We start from the raw sequence: 25,097 nt of genomic DNA, 5'->3' as shown, positions 1-25,097 counted from the left end.
AAATAATTATTTTCTGATGTTTTGACTACTTTTACATATGAAATAACATAGTATATATGTATTTTGTAGGCAGTCAGGTTAGCTTTTTAAGTGTGTCTTGAGAACTGTAATGCAAGGTGAGAATTAGAATGGGCTTTTCGGTTCTTGAATGATAGGCATTCACATTTTTTCCTGTATTTATACAGACGTCCTTAATTGTTAAGTTAATTCTACATTAAATAAGAGTAGAGGGGCGCCTGGGTGGCTCAGTGGGTTAAAGCCTCTGCCTTGGACTCAGGTCATGATCCTAGGGTCCTGGGATTGAGCCCCGCATCTGGCTCTCTGCTCAGCAGGGAGCCTGCTTCCCTTCCTCTCCCTCTGCCTGCCTCTCTGCCTACTTGTGATTTCTGTCTGTCAAATAAATAAATAAAATCTTAAAAAAAAAAAAAAAAGAGTAGAATACTAAGAAGTATAATTCGTCATCCAGAAGCATTTTATCGGTCCGGTAGCATTCTGTTCTTAAAGAATAGACTTTTGCTTTGCTGACTGTTAATTAAAAATTGTTGTATTATGGTTTAGTAATAGATCCTAGATTTAGAAATCAGAAGATTTTATTCTGAGTTTACATTTCATGAGACTTGAATGAGGGCACATGACTTACAAAATCCTTGATAGCCTTATCACCCTACTGGATTGTATAGCAAATCTGTAAATCATCATGATACTCATATTACCATAACTTACTTATTACCTGATAACCTAGTGGTTGTAATGAACAGACTCCACTGGGGTGGTAAGTTTGCAGTATCTTACCCAAAATCCTTAGGTCAAATATATATTTTAAAATATTTTATTATTGTAAAATAATACTTTGTAAATTCTATATATTATATAAAAATTTCTTTTGGGGTCTTGTACAATGCCTTATATAATTTTCAGCACAATATTTCTATAGCCTAACTGATAGGTATTCTCTTGGGTGGGATAAATAAAGAGCTTATGTCATTCAGAGCAGATTTTGCCACTAAAATGATGTTGGTGTAAAAGTTGAAAAAACTTGGTTCTTAGAGCTTTTTCTTTATCAGATTGTGGATAAGTGGTTGTCAATCTATATGTAACTGGTGATCATATGAATAAACCACTTAGATTATAAGTGTTTAGCTCCAGGTTAATGATGTTTTTAAAATTTATAGCAAAGTCAAGGAACTAAAACCACTGAAACTTAGTGAGAATCTTTGAGTCAGTGGCTTGAGAATTACACATAAAAGGGACTCTGATTGTGGTTTATGAAAAGCTTTTGCAAAATACAGCTTAAACGAGGTGAATACTACTAATTTAATTTTTTTCTTACAGCCAGGAGTAAATAATATGGATGTAGCAGCAGGTATGTACACCATTTATGGTAGTAAATATTAGACTTCATTTGGACAGTAGCTATCATAATAAGGAATAAAAGCAGTGTCACTTGGGTTTTATGATTAGCTCCTGCCTTTTTTTTTTCATTTTGTTGTTGTTTTAAGCAGTAGGAAATAGGGATAGTATTTATAATTGAATCCGTAAGAAATTACCATAATTTTAGATCAGGAGTTCTGGGACCAGATTTGGTCTATAGTTATACTTTATTTAGCCCATACAATGTTTTTAAATTTTATAATTAGTTGCTGTCATTTAAAGTCTTGGGCCATATTCAACAATTAGCTTTATCTTTTTACACCAAGTTTGAATTTATCTTGAAAAAGTGGATTATCGCAATGCTCATTGTTTACAGTGGTACTTACTAACACAGTAGGTAGTCAGAGAATATTTAAATGAAAAGTTCTGATTGAGTCCCGGTTTGTATTCAGCCAGACATTGTGGAATGGGGTAGTAACTCCTTATTTTGGACATGGAGCATGTACTCTCATTAGCCTTCTGGACTACTTCATAGTCTTTTCTGTTACCTGCTTGGTCTTGTAGCCATTGGAGTTTGTTAGCCTGGTGATAATTTTTTTTAATCAGCCAGTTATTAATAACTGTTTGGCTGGTATACCTTTTATATATATTAGCAGTGCCTCAATTATTTGTAAGTAAATAATGTTCCAGATGAATTGGTATTCCAGATGCTGAGCTTTTTTCCATGATTATGCCAAAATGTTTTTTGGTTTTTTGGTTTTTGGGGGGGAAGAGGGCCAGAGGGTGAGGGAGCAAGAGAGAATCTCAAGCAGGCTCCACACCTAGGGTAGGGTCCTCCGAAGGACGAAGAGTCTCATGACTCTGAGATCAAGAGTGAGTTACTTAACTGACTAAGCCACCCAGGTACCTCTAAAACGTTTTTTGTTTTAAACATGGTTTGAAACATTTAAAATGCACCATTTTCCAACAGGTTTATATGGGGCATAATGGATCTCCTTAAGATAGTTCACAAATTTCTTTATTTAAGTTAAATGATGTTCTGAAATATCTAGTATAATATTTTGTTTATTAGCTATCTAGAGCTGATTACTATTACCCTAAATAATCGTGGAAAATTATCTTAAAATTTCTTCTTTTTTTAATTGAAGTATAATTGACATACAGTAGTATCTTGTTAACTTGTTAGTGTACAACGTTGTGATTTGATAATTTTGTACATTACAAAATGATCCCCACAGTAAGTCTAGTTACCTATCCATCACCTTCCAAAGTTATTACAATATTATTGACTGTATTTCTTATGCTGTACACTACATTGCCTTGACTTACTTTATATCCAGAAGTTTATCTCTTGCCCTCCCCTCTTTGGTAACGAACATTTTGTTTCCTGCATCCTGAGTCAGAAACAAGACTCATAAAATTTCTTCTTAATTACTTTTAAAATGCTTTGGTTCTACCAGTGATGTCCATGGTAGCTTCTTTTGATTTTGTTCTGTGTGTTTTATTGTTTTATTCCTTTTTTACATATAGCTCTTTTTTTCTTTTTCACACATTGTTTTAGATTACTGGTTTCTAAAGTTAAACTTACTCATTTGAACTTGGTGACTAATAGGCAATTCCCCTTCTGTCTAGAGGGGTATTGATAATAGTCTAGGACCATACCATCTAATGGACTTTTGTGCAATGAAGGAAATGTTCTGTAATCTGTACTGTCCAATGCAATAGTCGTTAGGTGCATATGAGTACTGAGTAATTGAAATTGGCTTGTGCAAAGAGGAACTGAATTTTTAAATTTTATTTAATCTCAATTAAAAACTTTAAACAGGGAAGTGTGGTAGCTAATGGATATTGTATTTTACACCACAAGTGTGGAATTTATATACTTGAAGGTGCCATAGATCTAAAGTCTGGCATTTTTTTATTTCAGTAGTGTAGTGGAGAAAGGAATTAGTCAAGATAGACACCTATAATAGCAAGAAGAGAAACAAATGTCAAAGATTATGACTTTTCCAACGGGATCTAAGTGAGTTTGCAGTTTAAAAGTTAAAAGTACCACTTAATTCTGAAAATGCCTTCCACCATATATGTTTATTTTGTAAAAAAGAGAGCATGCACATAAATCATATGGGGCAGTCTTAGGATATTTAGTGTGACAGGATAAGGAGGAAAAAATAGTATGAATAAATATTTTTAAAATGTTCACTCAAGAAGACCATGGTTTATCACGTTGTAAATACTGTTCCCTTTTTTTTTTTAGGTACAGCATCTGGTGCAGTAAGTACCTCTGGAACATAGTTATTTCATTATAACTCTTTAACCTACGACATTGATCCTTATTTCTGTTTTAAAGATTATCTGCTAACTTGAATCTTTTTCCTTTCTTTTCTATGCTAAAGGTTGAAAATTCTTTGAACGATTTATCTTAAAATTTAATTTTCATGGAACTTAATGAGAGAAAAAGAAATCAGATATACATCAGAATTTAGAAAGATTTGAATTTCTCCCCTCCCAGTACAATTAGAAGGGAAACAGCTTATAGGTATATTAATTAACCTGATAGTTTTTACATATGGTTTACATTAGAAGTTTTTAACCTGATAGTTAATTAACCTGATAGTTTTTACATATGGTTTACATTAGAAGGTACGCATATACAAAAATCTCTGTACCCTTGTTTATTACTGTAAACCCACTGTGTAAACTTTCTAATACACATTTTAAAATACTTACTTGTTTGTACCTTCCCTGTTGGTGTCAGAAAAACAAATACGTTATTCAAAATTGCTGGGTTTTTTGTTCTTGGGTTTTTTGGTGTTGGTGGTTTTTTTGTTCAGTTTCATTTGGTTTGTGTTTTTTGACCGGGGGGGGGGGGGGGGTGTTTGTTGGCTTTTTGTTTTTGTTTTTGTTTTTGTTTTGTTTTGCTCCTAAGAAAAGGAGAGAATGATACTGCAATGCTGCATTTCTTTTTCTCCATACTTGATTTTTTAAGGATAGTAGTTATTTTTGCTAATGTTTCTGTACATGGTGTTTTGTTACAGATTTTTATTACGTTTGGGAAAATAATACCTGTCTGAAAGCCTCACTTAAAGATGCCTATTTTTTGTTTATTGATAATAGCCATGCCCATTGACCTCAAGGTTTTCTTTGATTTTTTGTGTTTTAATTCCTTAAAGATCAGTGGGAAGAAGAGAGTTTTGTTGTTGTTGTTGTTGTTGTTGTTGTTGTTGTTGTTGTTTTTTAAAGATTTTATTTATTTATTTATTTGACAGACAGAGGTCACAAGTAGGGAGAGAGGCAGGCAGAGAGAGAGGAAGGGAAGCAGGCTCCCTGTCCAGCAGAGAGCCCGAAGCAGGGCTTGATCCCAGGACCCTCAGATTATGACCTGAGCCAAAGGCAGAGGCTTTAACCCACTGAGCCACCCAGGTGCCCCAAGAAAAGGGTTTTTTGTTTGTTTGCTCATTTGTTTGTTTCTGGTTTGTGGGGTGGGGAGTAAGAAGACAAAGTGAGAATTTTAAGCAGACTCCACGCACAGCACACAGGCAGTGCAGGGCTCAGTCTCAGAACTCTGAGGTCACAACCAGAGCCAAAGTTAAGTCTGTTGCTTAACCAACTGAACCACCGAGGCACCCCGGAAAGAAGAGTTTGTGTGTATAATCTCATTTAATCAAAATAATGCTGAGAGATAGCTGTTATCCCCATATTATGGTTAAGGAAATGCAAAAAGCTGTTAATTGATTATAAATATGAGGGGAAAGACTTAATTGTGAACTGTATTTAAATGTTTTAAAGTTTCTTGTATCTTCTGCTTTAAAAGTTGAATGGTTAGAGGGGCACCTCATGGCTCAGTCAGTTGAGTGTCCGACTTCCACTTGGGTCATGAGATCCAACCCTGAGTTGGGCTCTGAGCTTGGCATGGAGTCTGCTTGAGATTCTCTCCATCTCAGTGCCTACCTCTGCTGGCATGCAGGATCTCTCTTTCTCTCTCAAATAAATAGATAAAAATCTTTTTCTTTTTTTTTAAAGTTGAATGATTATAAAATATCCATGTGATATTCTTCCATTAAAAGGGCCTGTTTGTATTTTCACCAGTGATAGCTTCATGGTTTTTGTTTTGTTTTGTTTTTGTTTTTGTTTTTTAAATAATGTAGGCTTGCTTGGGGGATTAAGGAGCAGACATAGTTAAAAAGAAGAAAATAAAATTTCTCCCTAACTTTTTATTTGAGAGAGGGAGAGAGCACAGGCTTATGAGTGGGCCAGGGTTGGCGAGGAGGGGATGGGGGGCAGAGGAGAGGGATAAGCAGACTTCACACTGAGTGGGGCTTGATCCCAGGACCCCTGGGATCATGACCTGAGCTGAAGGTAGATGTTTAACAGACTGAGCCACCCAGGCACCCCGAAATATTTTTCTTGTCATAAGTTAAATTCACACGTACTCTGGCATCTCCTTCTGGGTTTTCTTTTCTGTTGGTCCATATCTGTTAATTTTTCACCCAGTATTACACCTTTTTTTTTTTCTCCATTAAAACAGCTTTAATATTTAGTAAGGTGGGGCTTCTGGGGGGCTTAGTTGGTTAGGCAGCTGGCTCTTGATTTCAGCTCAGGTCATGATCTCAGACAGAGTCTCTCTCAAGTAAATAAATAACATCTTTAAAAAAAATTTAAGGTACACAAATTTGAGTTACCTAAACTCTTCCGATTACGGTCATTGTCACTCATCCTTGGAAGATTCCACACATTTTTTTCACTTTTTCATCTTCACTCCTATCCCTACAGCACCCTCCCTAATGGGTGCTTACTTGAATATATGCCCTAAGACATGCATATATTGGGAAAAGCTTATGAAATTTTTTGTGTAGATATTTTTGTTTTTCTTTTTTTCTTCACATATTTCATGTTTATTTTTTTGTTGAGTTATAATTGGCATAACATTTTAGATTGTACAAACTTATTTGGTATTTGTATACATTGTAAAATGTTCATACTAAATTTAGTTAACATCTTTCTGTATACATAGTTACAGATCTTTTTCTCTTGTGATGAGGACTTTTAAGATTTACTCTCATAACAACTTTGAAATATGCCACACAGTGTTAACTGTAGTCACCATGCTGTACATTACATCTCCATGTCTTACTTATTTTATAATTGGAAATTTGTACCTCTTGACCTTCTTTACCCATTTCGAACCCCCACCTGCAATCTGTTCTCTATATCTGAGTTTGGATTTTATATGTTTTTTAGATTCTACATGTAAATGAGATCATAGGGTACTTGTTTTTCTCCATTTGACTTATTTCACTTAGCGTAATACCTTCAAGGTCCAACTGCGTTGTTGCAAATGTCAAGATTTCATTCTTGTTATAGCTGAATAGTTCTCCTCTTTGTGCGTGTGCCCGTTTGTGTGTGTGTATATTCTACATCTTTATCCATTCATCCATCCAAGGACACCTAGGTTATTTCTGTATCTTGGCTATTGTAAATAAGGCTGCTATGAACCTTTGGGTACATCTATCTTTTTGAGTTACCATTTTCATTTTCTTTGAATAAATGCCCAGAAGCAGAATTGCTAAATTGTATGGTAGTTCCATTTTTAATTTTTTGAGAAGCCTTCATACTGTTTTCCATAGAGGCTACACTAGTTACATTCGCACCAACAGTGCATGAAGGTTTCCTTTTCAGCTACACCCTCACTGACACTTATTACCTGTTTTTGATAATAGGCATTCTAACAAATATAAGGTGGTATCACATTGTGGTTTTGATTTGCATTTCCCTAGTAATGATGTTGACCATCTTCTCTTATGTCTGTTGGTCACCTCCATGTGTTCTCTGGAAAAATGTCTCTTCAGATCCTCTGCCCATTTTTTAATCAGATTGCTTGGGGGTTTTTGCTGTGGAGTTGTATGAGCTTATTATATATTTTGGATATTAATCCTTACATACACGAGTTGCAGGTATTTTTCTCCCATTCAATAGGTTACTTTTTTCATTTTGTTGATGATTTCCTTTGTTGTGCCAGGAGGTTTTAATTTGGTGTCGTCCACTTGTTTATTTCTCTCTTGTTCTTTGCTTTTGGAATCAAATCCAGTAAATCACTGCCAAGATTGATGGTCAAGGAGGTTTTACTGCCTATCTTTTTTTCTAGTTTTATGGTTTCAAGTCTTACATTCAAGCTTAAATCCATTTTGGGCTAATTTTTTTGCATGATGGAAAATAGTAGTCTAATTTCATTCTTTTTCATGTGGCTGTCCTTTCTTATATATTCCTGCCTCCTTTGTCATAAATTCATCAATCATTTATGCATGAGTTTATTTCTTAGATCTTGCTTCTGTTGTATTGATCTATATGTCTATGTTTATGCTAGGACTATACTATTTTAATTTTAGTACCCTGTTAATATAATTTGAAAGCAGGGAGCATGGCACCCCCAGCTTTGTTCTTCAGATTCCTTTGCCTATTCAGTCTTTATGTGATTCCATCCAAATTTTAGGATTGTGTGTTCTGTTTCTTTGAAAAGTGCCTTTGAAATTTTGATAGGGTTGCATGGATTTGGTAGTATGGACATTTGAACAATACTAATTTTTTTTAATCCATGAGCATGGAATGTCTTTCCATTTATTTATGTTTGTTTATTTAATCAGTGTCCTAGTTTCCACTTGTGCAGATCTTTCCCCTCTTTGGTTACTTTTTTCTCTGAGTATTTTATTTTTGGTTCAATTGTATATGGGTATTTTTTTTTTTTTGCTTTAGTTTTTCTTTCTGATTGTTCATTTTGATAAATGAAACAGATTTTTGTATCATATTGAATTTATTTCTAATGGGTTTTTTGGTGAAGTCTTCAGGTTTTTTATATATAAAAATGTTTTTTCTATAAATAGCATTATCTTACTCTGTAGTTTACCTGTTTTCCCTTTTAATGATTTGAGTATTTTTATTGGTCTCTTTGTTTACCTGCACGGTAGCTTTTAAAAATTTTTACTCAGTTTCAGGTGTCCAAGATATTTTTGGTATCTTCATTGGAGTTGCCTTGAATTTATAGATTGTGAAGGCGTATTTATAATATTAAGTCATATCAGTGAACGTGGTAGTCAGTTCTTTTGTGTCTGTCTTGTAGGAGAGCTTAAATTTGAGTTTCGTCTTTTTTTCTAATCTTCGTATCTAATCCTTTAACTTTTACTGTGTCAGACAAAACCTCTAGCACTATGGTGAGCAATAGCGGTGATGATAAACTGATTTTGTTACCTTTTTTCCTCTTAAAGAGATTATGTATTGAATTTTCTCCACTTAATATGTTTACTATACTTTTTTGATAAACAACTCTTACAAATTGACTTTTCTTTTCCTCATTTGCTGAGAGAGGTCATTATGAACTTTATTTTTAGAGAGAAAGCACACAAGCGTGCAAGCCAAGGCTGGGTGGGGTGCCTGGGGGGGTGGGGAGCAGAGGAATGAGAGGGGAGAAAATCTTAAGCAGGCTGGACCCTGACACAGGGCTCCATCTCAGGACCCTGAGATCATGATCTGAGCTGAAAAAAGGGTCAGATGCTCAACTGACTGAACACCCACGTGCCCCACTAACTTAATTTTAAAATTCTTCAGTGCTTTTTTTCTTATCCACTGAGATGGTTATATGGTATTTCTTCTGTAGTCTATTAATGTGCAAGTACACAGATAAATTTTCTGTTATCTCATCTTTGCATTACTAAGGTGAACTGTAGTTATTCATTAAGTGTGTTAAGAGTGTATATGTAGTGCACACATGTGTTTTTAATTCCTTTGGAATTCAGTTTGCTAATTTAGGTTATTCGTGTCTAGATAATAACCTTTCTCTTTCTGGTCCTTAGAACAATTTACATAAATGATGCAAAACTTCTTTCCTTTTTTTTTTTTCTTAAGATTTTATTTATTTATTTGACAAAGAGATAGCACAAGTAGGGGAGCAGCAGGAAGAGGGAGAGGGAGAAGCAGGCTCTCCACTGAGCAGGGAGCCCAGTGTGGGACTCGATCCCAGGATCCTGGGATCATGACCTGAACTGAAGGCTTAACCCGACTGAGCCACCCAGGTACCCTGACGCAAAACTTGACTTCTTAACAGTTTGATAGAACACAACTAAAAATTGTCTGGACCTAGTGCTTTTTGAGTATAGAGGTTTTAGATAACTATTTGAGTTTCTTTAGTGATTATTGCACTATTCTGGTTTTTAATTTCTTATTTATGCTTTTCTATATATCTATCTGTTTTGTTGAGGTTTAATAATTGTTTAGCATGGAGTTAGAATTCTGTCATTGCCATTATTTATTTATTTTTTTTTGGAGGGGGTGACCATTCAGTTTATTTCTGCTCTTGTCTTTATTTCCTACTTGGTTACTCGGCTGCCTTTTTTCTAGCTTCTTGAGTGCTTATTAGCTCTTGGTTGTTAGACCTTTTTTTGTACTAAGTTAACTATGTTGCTTAAGTTTTGACATAGAGGATTTTCTTTTAACTCATTTCCCAATATTTTTTCTTCTCTCATTTGATTTCTTTATTGAAAGCATATTGGGTAGTATGGTTTTCTTGGTTTCTAGAGTGGGTTTTTTTTTTTTAATTTACTTTCTTTAGAGCAATTTTAGGTTAGTAGCACAATTGAACACAAAGTAGAGTTCCTTAATATCCACCCCCCCACAGCCTCCCATACTATCAATATCATCCACTAGGGTGTAGGATGTTAATGTTTATTAAAATCAGTGATCCTACACTGACACATCATTATTACCCACAGTCCAGTTTACATTAGAGTTCATTCTGGTGTTACCTATTCTTTGAGTTTTAACAAATGTTAATGACATGTCATCATGATCGTGTGTACAGAATAGTTTCACTACCCTGAAAATCTCTCTGCTCCACCTGTTCTCTCTCTCTCCTCCCTCCACCCTTGCCCCAAGCAACTACCGATCTTCTTAACTGTCTTACTGTATAGAAGTACCTCGTTTTCATTCTAGTTTATTTTACCTTCTGAAAACTTAATATATTTTGAATAGGACTTTTTCATATTTTTATTGCAAATGAGTTATTGTCAATTCAGAGATTTTTGTATATTTATCTTAGAGCCGGGTATATTATACTTTTTTTTTTCCAATTAAAGATAAGAGAATTTCTCTTTCCCAAATATACCAGTTACTTCATTTCATTATTGTTAGGTATTTGTTGAAATACAGTGATTGTACACTCCCCTTTTGGTCATGATTTTAATGCAAGTGGCTTTAGAATAATATTTACTAGTTTTCAGTAAGTTGTCCTTTATCATTTATTGTTGTTTCTAGGATTTTTGTTTTTATTTTTTTAATACTTCCAAACCATTGTAATTTTCAGGATGTGATTTGATCATACCAAGTAAATTGGTGTGCTCCTATGATTTTTTTTTCCAGTTTGTTAATGGAAATAATTACTTTCTTATAGATTTCCCAGTATTAACCTACCCTGGCACTGCTACAATCAGTTCTACTTGGTCAGAGTGTATACAGTGCAGGATTTTCTTGGCTAATGTTATATTTAAATTTTTAAGATTTATATTTATAAGTAGCATTACCTGCTTTTCTTTTTTGATACCTTTTCTTTTGAGTTTTATTATTAATAAAGAGCTTTTCATCTTTTCCTGTGACCTGAAACAAGGACGTAATAATTCTGTGTTCTTTAAAGCTTATGTGGTGTTCTGTGAAATTATCTGGTTGGGTATCTTTCAGATGCTTCTACAGTAGTTGGAATATTCATGTACGATATGTTTCTTCTAGGGCAAATTATAATAGTCTTAGGAAGTTATTTCCTCTAGATTTTGGGAATTGGTTGCAAATCTTCTGATCATGATTATGTTCTTCCTTAATGCTAATTTACATTTTGACTTTTTCTTAATTCTTGTTTATAGTAGTTGAGAGGATTTTTCTGCCTGTTTAGTGTTTACATTTAATCATGTTTTTTTGGTTTCATTCAGTTGAACTTACACTTTACTACAGAAATGCTCATGTATGTATAAATATTTATCTGATGTACATGTGTTTATATAGTTTGAGTAGTGAATTTATTCACTACCCAGTTGTTGACGAGCTTTTTGATCTCTGAAAGTATATCAGCTCTTGATAATTATGTATATGCATTTTTTTCCTTTTAAATGTTTTCTGTGTGTATTTTGCTACTTTATCACAATGTCTCACTCTATATTTAAAACTGTGTCTTAGACACTTTCTATTATATTAAAAAACAGGTCTCCATACGATAAATCTACAGTATGAATGGACCCTAATTGAATGATTTTCCTATGGGTGGATGTTGAATTATCACCAATTTTTCCTCATTAAAGTAATCCTGTAGAAAAAAAAAGTAATCCTGTAGAGAACATTCTTGTACATCTTTGTAACTATGTAGGCGAGATTCTGTGGAGTGAAATATCAGCATCAGGAGGTTGTTTGTATTTCTTTTCTTTTTCTTTTGTTTATATTTTCAGTTTTGATGAGAACTAGTAACTTGCCAGCAAACCAGTTCTAATTCCATTCCCAACACTAGCGTGACAGGGTACTTTTCTTCACACCCTTTTAACATCTATACTAAGTTTTCAGCTGTCACTTACAGGAAGAATAAAAAGTTTTCATTTAATGTATGCTTCCTTGATTTACTAATGAAGTTGAATATCTAATTATGTTATCTGTATTGAGTTGTATTAATGGTCATGTTTATTTTCCATTAGATTATCTTATTGATTGTAATAGATTTTTGTATATTAAGGATGATAATTTTTTAATGCCTTACTTTGCAGATTTATGCTTCTAGTTTATCATTTGTGAAAATGCTGACTTTTGGTTGATTCCCCGGGACTGCCATTTGTGTTGACAGTTTTTTCTTAATATAGTAACTGTCAAAGTAATAAAATAATTTGGGGAAGGCTATCATCTGTGACAAAAGTGCAAAGTAATACTAAAATTCCAGTGCAGGGATCATCTTAATTGTTCCTAAAAGTCCTCAAAGCAAATCACCTATGGTTAAAAATAACATCCTGGTTTTGATCCATTCAGAATACACATCTAAGTCTTTGTTAGGTTTTCTCTGATTAAGCAAGGACAGTCTAAATATTTTATAGGCAGCGTTTGTTTATTGCACAGAAAGGTCTGTTACTAAAAAAGAGTAATTTTTAGGAAAATAAGTTTTTCGATTAGACTGTGCTGTACTCCGTACTTAATGTAACTATTTGCCTAAGTCATATGTTTTAGCCTATGAAGACAACTTTACAGTTGCTAGTTTATTCATGTATCTGTTGATATTTCATGGCATTCTTCATCTTATATTCAGCATTTAAGGTTCATTTGTTTATAAGTTTTTCTTGTAAAATATTAGTTACTAGTTTTGGCCAGAAGCAAGGTACAGTTTTATTTTAAATTGCAGTAGATATATATAAGGAGAAGGTGCAAAAACTTATCAGATAAATAATTTTCTTTAGAGTTGACTTCTATAAGTAGATTTGTTATATTAGTTAAGGCATTAGTACAGTATATTCCTTTTTGAAATGTTTCTGTTTCTCTTAATGCCAAGTGTTGAAGCCTTGCTCTTTAAGAGGAACTTAGTGGGTACTGCAAGACAATGTTGTAATGAACTCACTAGACAGCTGTGTTACCTTGGGCATGTTCCTGTACTTTCTTGTGTTCTGTTTCCTCTTCTTATAAAGTAGAGATAATAAATAGTATCTACCTCGGCAGGGTTGTTAACAATTAATTTGGGAATTGATATAAAGCAATTAACAGTGCTTACCACTCATTGGTAGATCAGAAATTTATCTGTCCTTATTGACATCTAGACTGTCCTGAATATAGTATCTTTGACACAACATTTGTGTGGGTAAAATATGGTCTGTAGAAGAAAATTTGAATTATTTCTAGCTATTTTTTTACTTCCTGGATCACTCTGAACAGTTTACTAACCCTCCTAAACCTTGGTTTTCTTATTTGAAAAACGGGGATACTGTTCATACTGCTTTGTCGTATAGCTGTAAGGCTTAAATAAAATAATAACTAGTGAATACTAAATTTCTTACTGTTTATTTTACTGGTTTGTACATTTCTCCTCTTTATCCCTATTATTTGGTCCAAGCATCCTTTGTCCCTTTTACATCTTTTCATGAGTTTGTTTCTGGTGAACTTCCTCTTTTCTGAGTGCTCTTTAGCAGATGTTACTTGGGAAGTTTAAATATAATTTTGGAACTTAGCAGATTTTCTCTTTAGTGCAGTTCTGAGATGCTACTGATATCTTTTAAAATTTTATATATATATATTTTTATATATATATTTTATATATATAAATTTATATATATAAATTTATATATAAATTTTATATATATATATATATATATATATATGAAAGAAATAGAAACCTCTGTCTTCCTTAGCAGGATTTACTTTGTCAAATAAAGCAATACTCATACAGTTGAAGCTTCCATACATCTCTAAATCACATCACCTTTTGGTTAGATTTTAAAGTAACAGCAAGCTAAAGATTTTCCAGCAGTTACTATAATGTTTGCTCCAGAGAGATTGTAGTTGTCCTATCCTGCACACAGTGTTAGAATAAGTTAAAGAATTTAACATACCTTTTGAACTATTTTAACTATCGTGCTATACTATGCAGAGTCCATTTTGTAAATAGTCACGTCGATAACTTAATCTGTATAAGAGGAGACAAATGTTTTGTTATCAGAAAGCTCAAATTTTATCAGCTTTTTTCTTTGAATTCAGATGGCTGTTTATAATTCCTTCTTCACAATAAAACTCCAGTTTTCTTCATGGAAGTTTTACAAAAACTTCCCTCATCTACTTGTGTGAAAATTACATTAATTTGTGTCCTTAAATCACCTTTTCTTGTTCTCCATCCCCACGTTTTGCAGAACCACATTTCCTTATATCACTTAGCATATTTAGTTTGACTATTGAATGTGTCTGAAATTGAGATTCATCCTATAATCCATTGTGTCTTACGATCTCCATTCTCCAGGCAGCAATTATGACTTAGTTGTATATGACTGAACAACAAAAAGTGCCAACATCAGAAGAATGAATTCCAGTGGTTTGAAAGAAAGTTCTTGAAGTAATGGCATAGCATGTTAGCTTAGGGATAAAATGACTATGGTGAGAGGGTAGAAAAAGCAATGAAATGATGTGTGTTGAGCCATATTCCCAAACCAGAAATCAAAAGTAGGTATGTGCTATTTCTCAATAAAGTTGATGAGGAAGAAAAAGAAGGTCATCTTTAAGTACGGTTAGAAGATAGTTAAGGACAAGCGCTGGTGATTTTTAGTTTTTTGTTTTTGTTTTAATAAATGCTGCATTACCAATATTTTTGATAGCAAAGGGGATGATGATGTGTGGAATATAATGGATGTTGGCAGCTCTCATATAAAAAATGGTCTTAGTGTGAAGTTTAAGGAACAGCTTAACTATTTTATTTGCCTTTGTACTTATCAAAAAAACTGAATTGTGATAAAAATCAGTGTCTAAGACATATATGTCTTTAAGAAGTGTATCGTAAAATCTGAGTATTAAAAAGTATGTAATAGTTCGAAGATGATTTTACTTTTTCATTCTTAGAGATATGTATAATGTTTTGTCATAGATTTGAAGAAATGTGATATATACATCTTCTCTAACCCTCTTTCAAGCATACTTTGTTACTATCTAAATAATCTGGTACCTGGAACTGAACTTAATACCTTTGATCTCATTCAGTAATTAATTCATTCATGATTCCTTGTAAAAATGAACTTTTTAAAAAAACTCTTTATTAAGGTATGATTGACATATGAAACTGTATATATTCAGTGTGTACAACCAGATGATTTGATGAATAAATGCATACCTGAAAACAGTCACCACCAAGACCACAGACACCTGTCACCTCTCAAAGTTTCTTCTTACCCCTTTTATTATTATTTTATGTGTATATGTATGGGAACCTTGTAACTCCAAACCAGCATTTATTTGAGGCATCATCTTTATTGAGGCCTGAGGTTTTACTAACAACTTTTAGTAGGTTCTTAGTAGGTTCTTAGTAGTTCTTCTGGGTCCAAGAGTGGGCTTATATTCTGTATCAGACTAGTGTCACATAAAACTTGCTCACCCATTTTGTGTTGAGGCGTTTAGATTCACATTTTATCACTGTTAAATTTCACCTTCATTATTCTATCATCCAAAACCCGTCCTTTCTAGTTTCGATAGCTGCATCTTTATGGCATGTCAGTCTGGAGCTTTGTCCAACTTGATGTAAATATTCAAGTTATTGAGCTCATGATCAATCCACCTAATATAACATTAGCATCTACTTCATATATTTTAGCTATAAGGCAGAGCTAAAATAATCTGAGTTGCATATAGATTATCTTTGTGCATTAGTTACAAAAGTACCATTTTTAGGAGAAACATTCCTATCTTTATACTTCTGAGATACTTTGTAAAATGTAGAGATGTTCTAAAACATCAATACGTCCATGTCACTTTTGAAATACTTTTAAAATAGTCTATTTTTTCAGTTTTGTCCCTACTGCTTACACTGGTAAATTATTCTAAATGACTTAAACTGTGAAAAGTATGCCTGTTTTTATACTTCTAATTTCTTTGTATATTGTTAATGAAACTAATGAAAACTGATACTCACTGTCATAACACTATTAAATAATTTGAATTTTTTTTTTAATTTTTTTTCTTTAGAAATCAATGTGGACTGAGCATAAGTCACCTGATGGAAGGACTTACTACTACAATACTGAAACAAAACAGTCTACTTGGGAGAAACCGGATGATCTGAAAACACCTGCTGAGGTAAAAGTTTGAGGCTTTAAAATTAGGGATTGTCAAGTAGATTGAGTCATTTTTTTTTCCTTAGGAGTTCATGAATATTTGACTGTTAGAAGGACAGACCAATTTTGTTTATTGATTTTTGCCCCTGCTCAGTAAACCTTACCAGGTTGCATCAAATTAAAAATAAATTGGAAGAGCAAAAGGACTCTCTTTCTGCCCTCTATTCTTTAAATTCACATTTTATTATTTATTTAAATATTTTATTTGTCAGAGAAGGAGGGCTACACAAGCAGGGGAAGCAGCAGGTATAGGGAGAAGCAGGCTCCCCACTGATCAAAGAACCTGACTGGGGACTCGATCCCAGGCTTCTGGGATGATGACCTGAGCCAAAGGGAGATACTTAACCATTGGAGCCACCCAGGCATCCCTGTATTCACATTTTAAACTTTTCCCTTTAAGCAAACCTAGGTGATTGAAAATTTCTTCCAGTGGATTTTTAAAAATTTTTCAGTGAGTTTGAGGTAATGGAGAAGGAATTAAATTAAAAATATAAGTATCCTTTTAGAGTGGGAAAGTGTCTATGTGGAAAAAAACCCCTGCAAAGTATGTGTATTTCTTTTTGAATTTTATCATTCATGATATATAGTGTGGAAATTAGATTAAAGGAGTAAATTGAATAAACACTTTTGTAAATGGTTTAATTAAGAACTCTGGAGTCCTAAGTAAGAGTTGATCTGGCCTTTCAAGCTATAGTTGGAGATTTTTCCAGGTTGGCAGCACATTTTATTTTCTTTCTTAATGAAGGAGTTTGAGGATATAAAAATATTTTCTAGGCTACCACAATAATATGCATAGTAATACTTGGGATGGGAGGTTGACAGAGACTGGTTCTTGTTTTTGTTTTTGTTTTTTTTAATCCCAGTACTGATACAGGTAGTTATTTTTTCTTTAAATATCATCACCAAGACACCATCTAAATAGGAGTTTTCAGTAGCATTCTCATGCACGCCAAGCGGTTTTGTATATTAGGTTTTAAATATATCATACTTATTTTGTTTCCTTACATAAGATAGTTTGCATAGGCTTAATAAATTATTAGCCATAAAACTGATATCTAAGCATGGGTAAACCACATTTTGCTTTTTCCCAATTTTTTATTTTTCCTACTTTTGTTAGTATTTGAGAAGTCTGTGAAGTATGTATGATAAATTTTACCTATGATGGGGTGTAAATGGCAACAACAGATAGGATCTGAAATTTACATAGACCTGGTTTTGAATCTTGCTTCTGCCCCTTTATTAGGTATATTATCTTAAACAAGTTATTTTCTGTAAGTAGCAGTATAAATTTGAAATAACAGTATGGATATTGCGGTATTATTGTAAAGATTAAATAATATTTCAAATAACATTACCTACTAAGTATTCTGTAATTGGTGGCTTATCTCAAAAGTGTTTGAGTTGTACAGATTGATATTTAGGGAAACAGTAATGTGAATGATGAGTGATGCTAAATACATTACTGTTAACTGAAGATTTTTATTTCCCTTTAGCAACTTTTATCTAAGTGTCCCTGGAAGGAATACAAATCTGATTCTGGAAAGCCTTACTATTATAATTCTCAAACAAAAGAATCCCGCTGGGCCAAACCTAAAGAACTTGAGGATCTTGAAGGTAACACAGAAAAAAATAATTTTTAATGTTAATTTTTTACATATCTATGTCATTCACCTTGAAACAATCCTTTATATATAGGATTGTTCAAACACAGGTCTTATTTTTAAAAATTAAATGATTAGAACATTTTAAATGGTGTAACAGTTTTATGGGCTCTTATTTTCTTGTTGCTCTAGATATCAGTTCTATAGATTTTAAATAGATTTTTATTTGATTTGATTCCACTGAAACTAGGATACCAGAATACCATTGTTGCTGGAAGTCTTATTACAAAATCAAACCTGCATGGTGAGCTGCTTTGATAATTCATTTTCTGTCATTATTTAACATTTTTAGAGTTTGTTACTAATAATAATGTTCACTAACCATGATTGGGTAAATCTGCAGTGAGAAATCTCTAATTAAAAATTCATTAAAGGGTTATATTATAAATGAGCTTGTGACTTTTAAAATTATACTTTGATTAAAAAATTAATTTACCATTGGAAAATTGAATAAGGGCATCATGTACAATAATTTAAATAAAACTGTGAGTGTTGGTGTATACATACAATATGTGATTTAACGCATGTAGCAGATAGCAGAGAGCCTTGAGTTCAGTTTAAATTTTTTAATATATTGTCAGACTATACATTTATTGCTAATATTATTTTAGCACAACATTGTAAAATAGCCTTTATGTTATGGGAGAATTAAACAAAATGTCCTGCTTTACTTACAAAGGGAGTATTTTTCATTATTCTCAACTGTTCAAAATACCCCTGAAAATCTGGAAATACTACCTAATATGAAACCCAGTTCTTCAAATAGCAGAGATTAGAGTGCGAATTGAAAAGTTAGTTCTTTTACTCTTATTTCTAATAGAATCTGGTATCATAAATTATTAATTTAAAAGCAGTAGATTTTAGAAATGGAGGCTATAATAGTCTGCAGTGTGGAATGACCTCTGACAGTAAAGAGAATAAACATTTCCTAAAGGCTCTGTGGTCTTAAGTCTAGTTACCTTTTTCTTGTGTCACATAATTAGCTTATTAGATCATCATTGTATCCTAAAAATACGTTAATTTATGTTAGTAATGATGACTTCTTTTTGTCAGACATTCTCAACATACTTTCAGAAATGGTTTACATTAAAGGGGGATAAGTTTTTAAAATATTTTCATAAAGTTCAGCTTTGTTACTTTCATGGACCACCTCATTCGCTAATGATGCTGAATACTTTTGTTACCCATAAAGAAAAATTTACTTTAATACTGAATGCACATCTTTAAAGCTCTTTACATTTCTATACTAGCATTGGCTAATAATAATATTGTAGATAGGTAGATTGCCATTTTATTCATGTGAGAAATACCAAGCTCATTTCTGATATAACCCTACTACAGAATAGTTGGTGTGTATAACTATCTATCTACCTGTCAATGCTAGTATTTTGTGCTGGAATTTCATCATGAATTTGGTCTCATTTTGAATTTGGTATCTTAAAAAAAAAAAATAGTTTTACCCCTGGGGAAAATACTGTTTTGTTCTAGAATTATACAGATATTTTCAGAGAGTTTTTGCAGTAGCCAGCAGCCTTTGGGAAAGTAGCAGTGTGCAGAGAAACTTTCCTAAAAACTGCTGTTATTTAAATTTGTCTTCATTCTTTAATTGCTGCCCTGGAACTTTGGAGCAATAATTTGCTCTGAAAAAGTTTGTTTTTTCGGATGGTAAATTAAATCTTATTGTATGAAATTTCTCTTTATCTCCCTTTAATGTTTATTTTCATTGATTATATTTAAAAACCATGTCATATGTGACTTTTCTTTTTTCTCTTTAATAGCAATGATCAAAGCTGAAGAAAGTAGGTAAGTAATTTTGAATATCAGTACGATTTACAAATTTGGTGTCTCCTGTATATAGCATTCTTGTTTCAACTATTTGCTTTATAGTATAAATAGTATTTAACATGAGAGTGATTGTTTGGTGTCTTTGGAGGATTGGGAGCAGGGAGAAGGATATTTACTCAAGATATACAAATGACTCTTTACTAGACAGTGATTGTTGGAATTTGGATTGCATCCTTTGAATTAAGGCTGTTTTATAGAAAAGTCCAAAATTTGGTTTGATTTAATTTGGGAATAGGTGAAATATATATGTCTTCCTGTATTCAGGTTTCCCTTTTAATATATGAAATGGATAAAATTTAAACTTCTTACAGAAATTTATGATGTATATAATACAATCTGATAGTAGGGCATTTTGTGAACGAAAACAATTACTGGACTTTTGGAAGTGCAGAGTGTTGCATGAGTCCCTATCCTATATTATCCTGAATGTTTGCTCTGTTAAATCAAAGTAATCCAGTTTCATTCTGTGGTTTTCATCTTTTCAGGTGGCTTATAGTTTGCCACATTGCCTTTCTCCCTTTTATAGTTTCTCTTAGTCATTTGATTTTGTGATAAAAACTAGTATTTTTTGGCTCTCTGATCATTACTTAATGAGATGACCTGTTTTTTGTTGTATTTTTAATGCATAGTAAGCAAGAAGAGTGCACTACAACATCAGCAGCCCCGGTTCCTACAACAGAAATTCCGACCACCATGAGCACCATGGCTGCTGCAGAAGCTGCCGCTGCTGTTGTTGCTGCTGCAGCCGCCGCCGCTGCCGCCGCTGCTGCTGCCAACGCCAGTGCTTCCTCTGCTTCGAATACTGTGGGTGGAACTGGTCCAGTTGTTCCTGAGCCTGAAGTTACTTCAATTGTTGCTACCGTTGTAGATAACGAGAATACAGTGACAATTTCAACTGAAGAACAAGCACAACTTACTAGTACTCCAGCTGTTCAGGAACAGAGCATGGAAGTATCCAGTAATACTGGAGATGAAACAGCTAAGCAGGAAACCGTAGCTGAGTAAGTTTAGTGACTTGTACATCAGTACCAGACTTCATTAATGCAAGAAATTGCCAGTTCATGTGGTGGCCATTGAGTGCTTAAAACTTTTTTGTGAATCAAAACATGAGAATTTAGATAATGAATTATTATCTAAAACAATCAAGGCTGAATTTTGCAAAGTCATGCTCTTACACTGTTGGAAACTAATCCTCAGAAGGTGTAGGAAGCAGAATTCAGAGGTAGAGGATGCGGTACAAATTTAAAACAGGGTACCAACCACCTTAGCCGTAATTTTAAATTAAAACGAATGCAAAAAGTCAGTGATTATTAAAATAACAAAATTTTAAATAAAGACAGGATTAGTACTATTTTATTTTACAACAGACTCAAATATGACTTAGCAAAGCCCTGAAAGGAAGTGCTAGTTTGATCAAATAGAAGCAAAAATTAAGTAGACAAAAATATTTAGTAGGGTGTATGAGCAAAACTGTTACTGTAATTAAATTGCTATAACTTTTTAATATGACAGACAGCTGCATCTGCCAATTTATAGTTTACATGTACTTATGTTCCATGTCATGTGGTCATATTTCATCTGGCTGTGCTTTATACAGATATATAATTTGAGCCATGCTTCTTGATTTTAATGATGTTCACATACGTTTTAAGAAACTGTGAACCATGGTGTAAAGTTTCAAACATAAACACCCATCTTAATATTTAGGCATACTGATCTCACCTTCCAACTCCTTCTTGTAAATATATTTTTGAAAATTTTTCTTATGTGTTTCCCAAAGTTGAAAATCATTTAAAATTTTTCCTGTTTTAGAAGTTGAAAAAAGGGGGCACCTGGGTGGCTCAGTGGGTTAAAGCCTCTGCCCTCGGCTCAGGTCACGATCCCAGGGTTCTGGGATTGAGCCCCACATCGGGCTCTCTGTGCAGCAGGGAGCCTGCTTCTCTCTGCCTGCCTGTCTACCTACTTGTGCTGTCTCTCTCTCTCTCTCTCAAATTAAATAAATAAAATCTTAAAAAAAAAAAGTTGAAAAATCTATATGGTATATTTGAAGGCATAAAAGAGTAACGTTTTATTTACATCTTTTGGCCCTTTTTTTAAAATTTTTTTTTAAGTTTTATTTTTGTTTTTTAAGAGATTTGAGAGAGAGAGAGCATGTGTACTCATGCAGGGGAGGGGGATAGAGGGAGAGGGAAGGCAGACCCCCAAGCCCATTCCCCAAGCCCTGAGCCCAACATGGAGCTCTGTCTCAGGGTCCTGAGAGCGTGATCTGAACCAAAAGCAAGAGTCGCGTGCTCAACTAACTGAGCCACTCACACACCCCTGTTATATTTTTTAAATAATCTTTACACCCAGCTGGGGCTCCAGCTCACAGCCCAAGATCAAGAGTTGCATGCTCTGGGATGCCTGGGTAGCGCAGTCATTAAGCGTCTACCTTTGGCTCAGGTTATGACTGAGCCCCACATTGGGCTCCCTGCTTGGCAGGAAGCCAGCTTCTCCATCTCCCACTCCCCCGCTTGTATTTCCTCTCTCGCTGTGTCTCTCTCTGTCATATAAATAAGTCTTTAAAAAAAAAAAAAAGTTGCATGCTCTTTCAGCTGAACCTGCCAGGCACCCTCCTTCTGCCCTTTTTCTATGCACTTAAAAATATATGCATTATGGGGTGCCTGGTGGCTCAGTGGGTTAAAGCCTCTGCCTTCAGCTTGGGTCATGATTCCAGGGTCCTGGGATCAAGCCCCTGCTTCCTCCTCTGCCTGCCTGCCTCTCTGCCTACTTGTGATCTCTGTCTTTCAAATAAATAAAAATCTTCAAAAAAAAAAGTGTATGCATTATATCTATTTTAAACCTATATGTGATATCTTTTATGTTGACATAGCCCATCATGTTGAATGATGGCATGTTATTTCATTATTTACATATATATAATTTTAGTGTTCTGATAGATATTTAAGCTTTGGGGGATAATTTTTTTTAATATCTTTTTATACTCCATTTTTTTCTGCAGTAATTTGTTTTTCATAATTTTAACAACAAATAGTTCCTGTTTATTTTCTTTCTAGTATTTCCTTAAGTGCCTGAATCATTATAATCTTTTTGTTTTAATTACTGCATTATAGACCATTTATAGCTGTTACTTTGACTGGGCCCTTTATACTATTTCTGATAATTTTAAATAAATTTCCCAAAGTAAGGTTCCTGACTCAGATGGTGGGAATATATTTTTTGTAGTTGTTAGTATTTGCTCTAGTCCTTCCTTGAAGTATTCTACTTTTTGTTTACTGCATTTTCCCCCTTTATATATAGGAAGGGATGTCAGGATTATATGACCTTTTCATTTCATAAAGACCACCAAACTGGTAGAGTTGGTAATTCTTGGGTATGTTAATTCTTTTTGTTTGAGATCAGTGTTTGGCATACTTGTTTTGTAAATTATCAATTAATATTTTCAGTTTTGTGGATCATCAGTTCTGTCCCAATGATGCATTTCTGCTAAGGTAGCACACAATAAGCCATAAACAGTATATAAACTTTGAGTAAAAAACTATTTGCAGAGACAGACAGTGGGCTAGATTTGGCATATGAATTGTAGTATTCCCGTCCTGATTTAGAGCCTTAGCATCTTTTTTATATTTATGCAAATTTGCCCAAATCCTTAGTTATTAAGGCACTGAAATGAAGACACTGGGTAAGTTTTATAGACCATTTAAAAGTATTCATTTGTGGATTGCTGGAATTAATGTTTCAGTATAATTGTTACTTTTAGAGGCCCCCATTTCCCTAATAACTGAATGTTTCAGGAAAAAACTCTATTAATTTTATGCCTTTATGTTTAGGTAAATATGTAGGATTCATATAAGAAAATTTATTTTGAAATTGTAAAATTTAACCTCAGTAGTGAACACTTAAATAATGAAGATATTGCTTTTCTAAGTGAAGCAAATGTTTACTTAAATTATAAAATGTTTGAATTTCCCTCTAGTTTTACTCCCAAAAAAGAAGAGGAGGAAAGCCAACCAGCAAAGAAAACCTATACCTGGAATACAAAGGAAGAGGCAAAGCAAGCATTTAAAGAATTATTGAAAGAAAAGGTATTAAAGATTTTTTATATGACATAATAATTATCTAATAAAGTTACTATTTAATGCTTCAGTACCTTGATGTCCTTATTGAAAATAGTAACTTCATAAACTGTCATAACCAAAAATGAACTAAATTTCCCTTTTTTGAAGAATATTTTTATGAAACTGATTTTCACCAAAAAAACTCTTGTGTACAAAAAGAAATTTTTGTGTACAGCATACTATACAGTACATTCTACCTCTGTATTGTTTTTATTCAAAAAATTATTTACCTTTTAATCAAAGGTCTTATGATAAGTACTCTTGCTCTGTTAAATATGAGTTTAAGCTTTCTTTTTAGTTTATATGTATATTACCCAGGTTTGCCTTGGTTCAATAAGAAATTATTAGACCTCTTTCAAACTTGAGCAAAGGGAAGTGCTTGATGTTTGCAGTGAGTATTATACTTTATTTCCTGTTGTATGACTTTTACAGTATTTGTGCAAAATTTTAATTTTGTCATTAAATTATTTTCAGCGGGTACCATCTAATGCTTCATGGGAACAAGCTATGAAAATGATCATTAATGATCCACGATACAGGTAACACTTAAGGTTTTTAATTTATTTTTCCAACCCTAGCATGTTAAAAATTGTGTAAAATAGTGTAATTTTTAACTATCATTGTCTTCTCTTAGATACCAATAACAGTTGTTTTATGTCAGATATGAACCAGAAAAGCCAAAAGACATGTCATACAATTTGAGTACAGATGAAATTAGAAATTTTTTAAAGTAGAAATTATTTTCTATAATTGTTTCTTAATTTTTAATATCTTACTGAAATTTTCATATTTAGTGAATGAAATCATTTTTTTTCAAAGCATTGACATTTGATCGTCCTACCTTCATTTACTCTTACATGGTATTTTTTCAATTTAGTGCTTTAGCAAAGTTGAGCGAAAAAAAGCAAGCCTTCAATGCTTATAAAGTCCAGACAGAAAAAGAAGAAAAAGAAGAAGCAAGGTCAAAATACAAAGAGGCTAAAGAATCCTTTCAACGTTTTCTTGAGAATCATGAGAAAATGACTTCTACAACCAGATACAAGTAAGATTTTTAGTAATGCATGTTTTATGTTTACTGCACTGTTCCTGTGTCATTTTTGTCAAGTGTAGTAACTGATCCAATATGGATGCTCATTAAAGCTAAGTAACTATGAGTTGGGGCAGTTTCGTAAGGGATAAGGTAAATCAGTGTTAAATGTGGAATTTAACTTTATAGACTTAACTGAATTATTAATTAG

General features: G+C 33.3%; 1 protein-coding gene across 9 annotated transcripts in view; it reads left to right on the top strand.

Annotated features, from left to right (window-relative positions):
- PRPF40A (pre-mRNA processing factor 40 homolog A) overlaps nt 1-25,097 on the top strand; it is a 57,795-nt gene that overhangs the window by 15,437 nt on the left and 17,261 nt on the right. For 5 of the 9 annotated variants that reach the window (XM_032355585.1, XM_032355583.1, XM_032355589.1 and 2 more), the window contains 10 exons: nt 1,333-1,363; nt 3,629-3,645; nt 16,087-16,197; nt 17,729-17,849; nt 18,087-18,140; nt 19,675-19,699; nt 20,371-20,742; nt 23,718-23,826; nt 24,334-24,398; nt 24,737-24,901. In XM_032355585.1, the coding sequence (XP_032211476.1) occupies nt 1,333-1,363; nt 3,629-3,645; nt 16,087-16,197; nt 17,729-17,849; nt 18,087-18,140; nt 19,675-19,699; nt 20,371-20,742; nt 23,718-23,826; nt 24,334-24,398; nt 24,737-24,901 (1,070 nt within the window). The remainder of the gene's footprint in view (nt 1-1,332; nt 1,364-3,628; nt 3,646-16,086; nt 16,198-17,728; nt 17,850-18,086; nt 18,141-19,674; nt 19,700-20,370; nt 20,743-23,717; nt 23,827-24,333; nt 24,399-24,736; nt 24,902-25,097) is intronic. The other 4 variants (XM_032355586.1, XM_032355591.1, XM_032355590.1 and 1 more) reach the window with 1 other exon arrangement.

This window comes from Mustela erminea, chromosome 8 (genome assembly GCF_009829155.1).
Source record: "Mustela erminea isolate mMusErm1 chromosome 8, mMusErm1.Pri, whole genome shotgun sequence".
Taxonomy (NCBI): Eukaryota; Metazoa; Chordata; class Mammalia; order Carnivora; family Mustelidae; genus Mustela; species Mustela erminea.
This window is presented reverse-complemented; position numbering and strand designations above follow the sequence as displayed.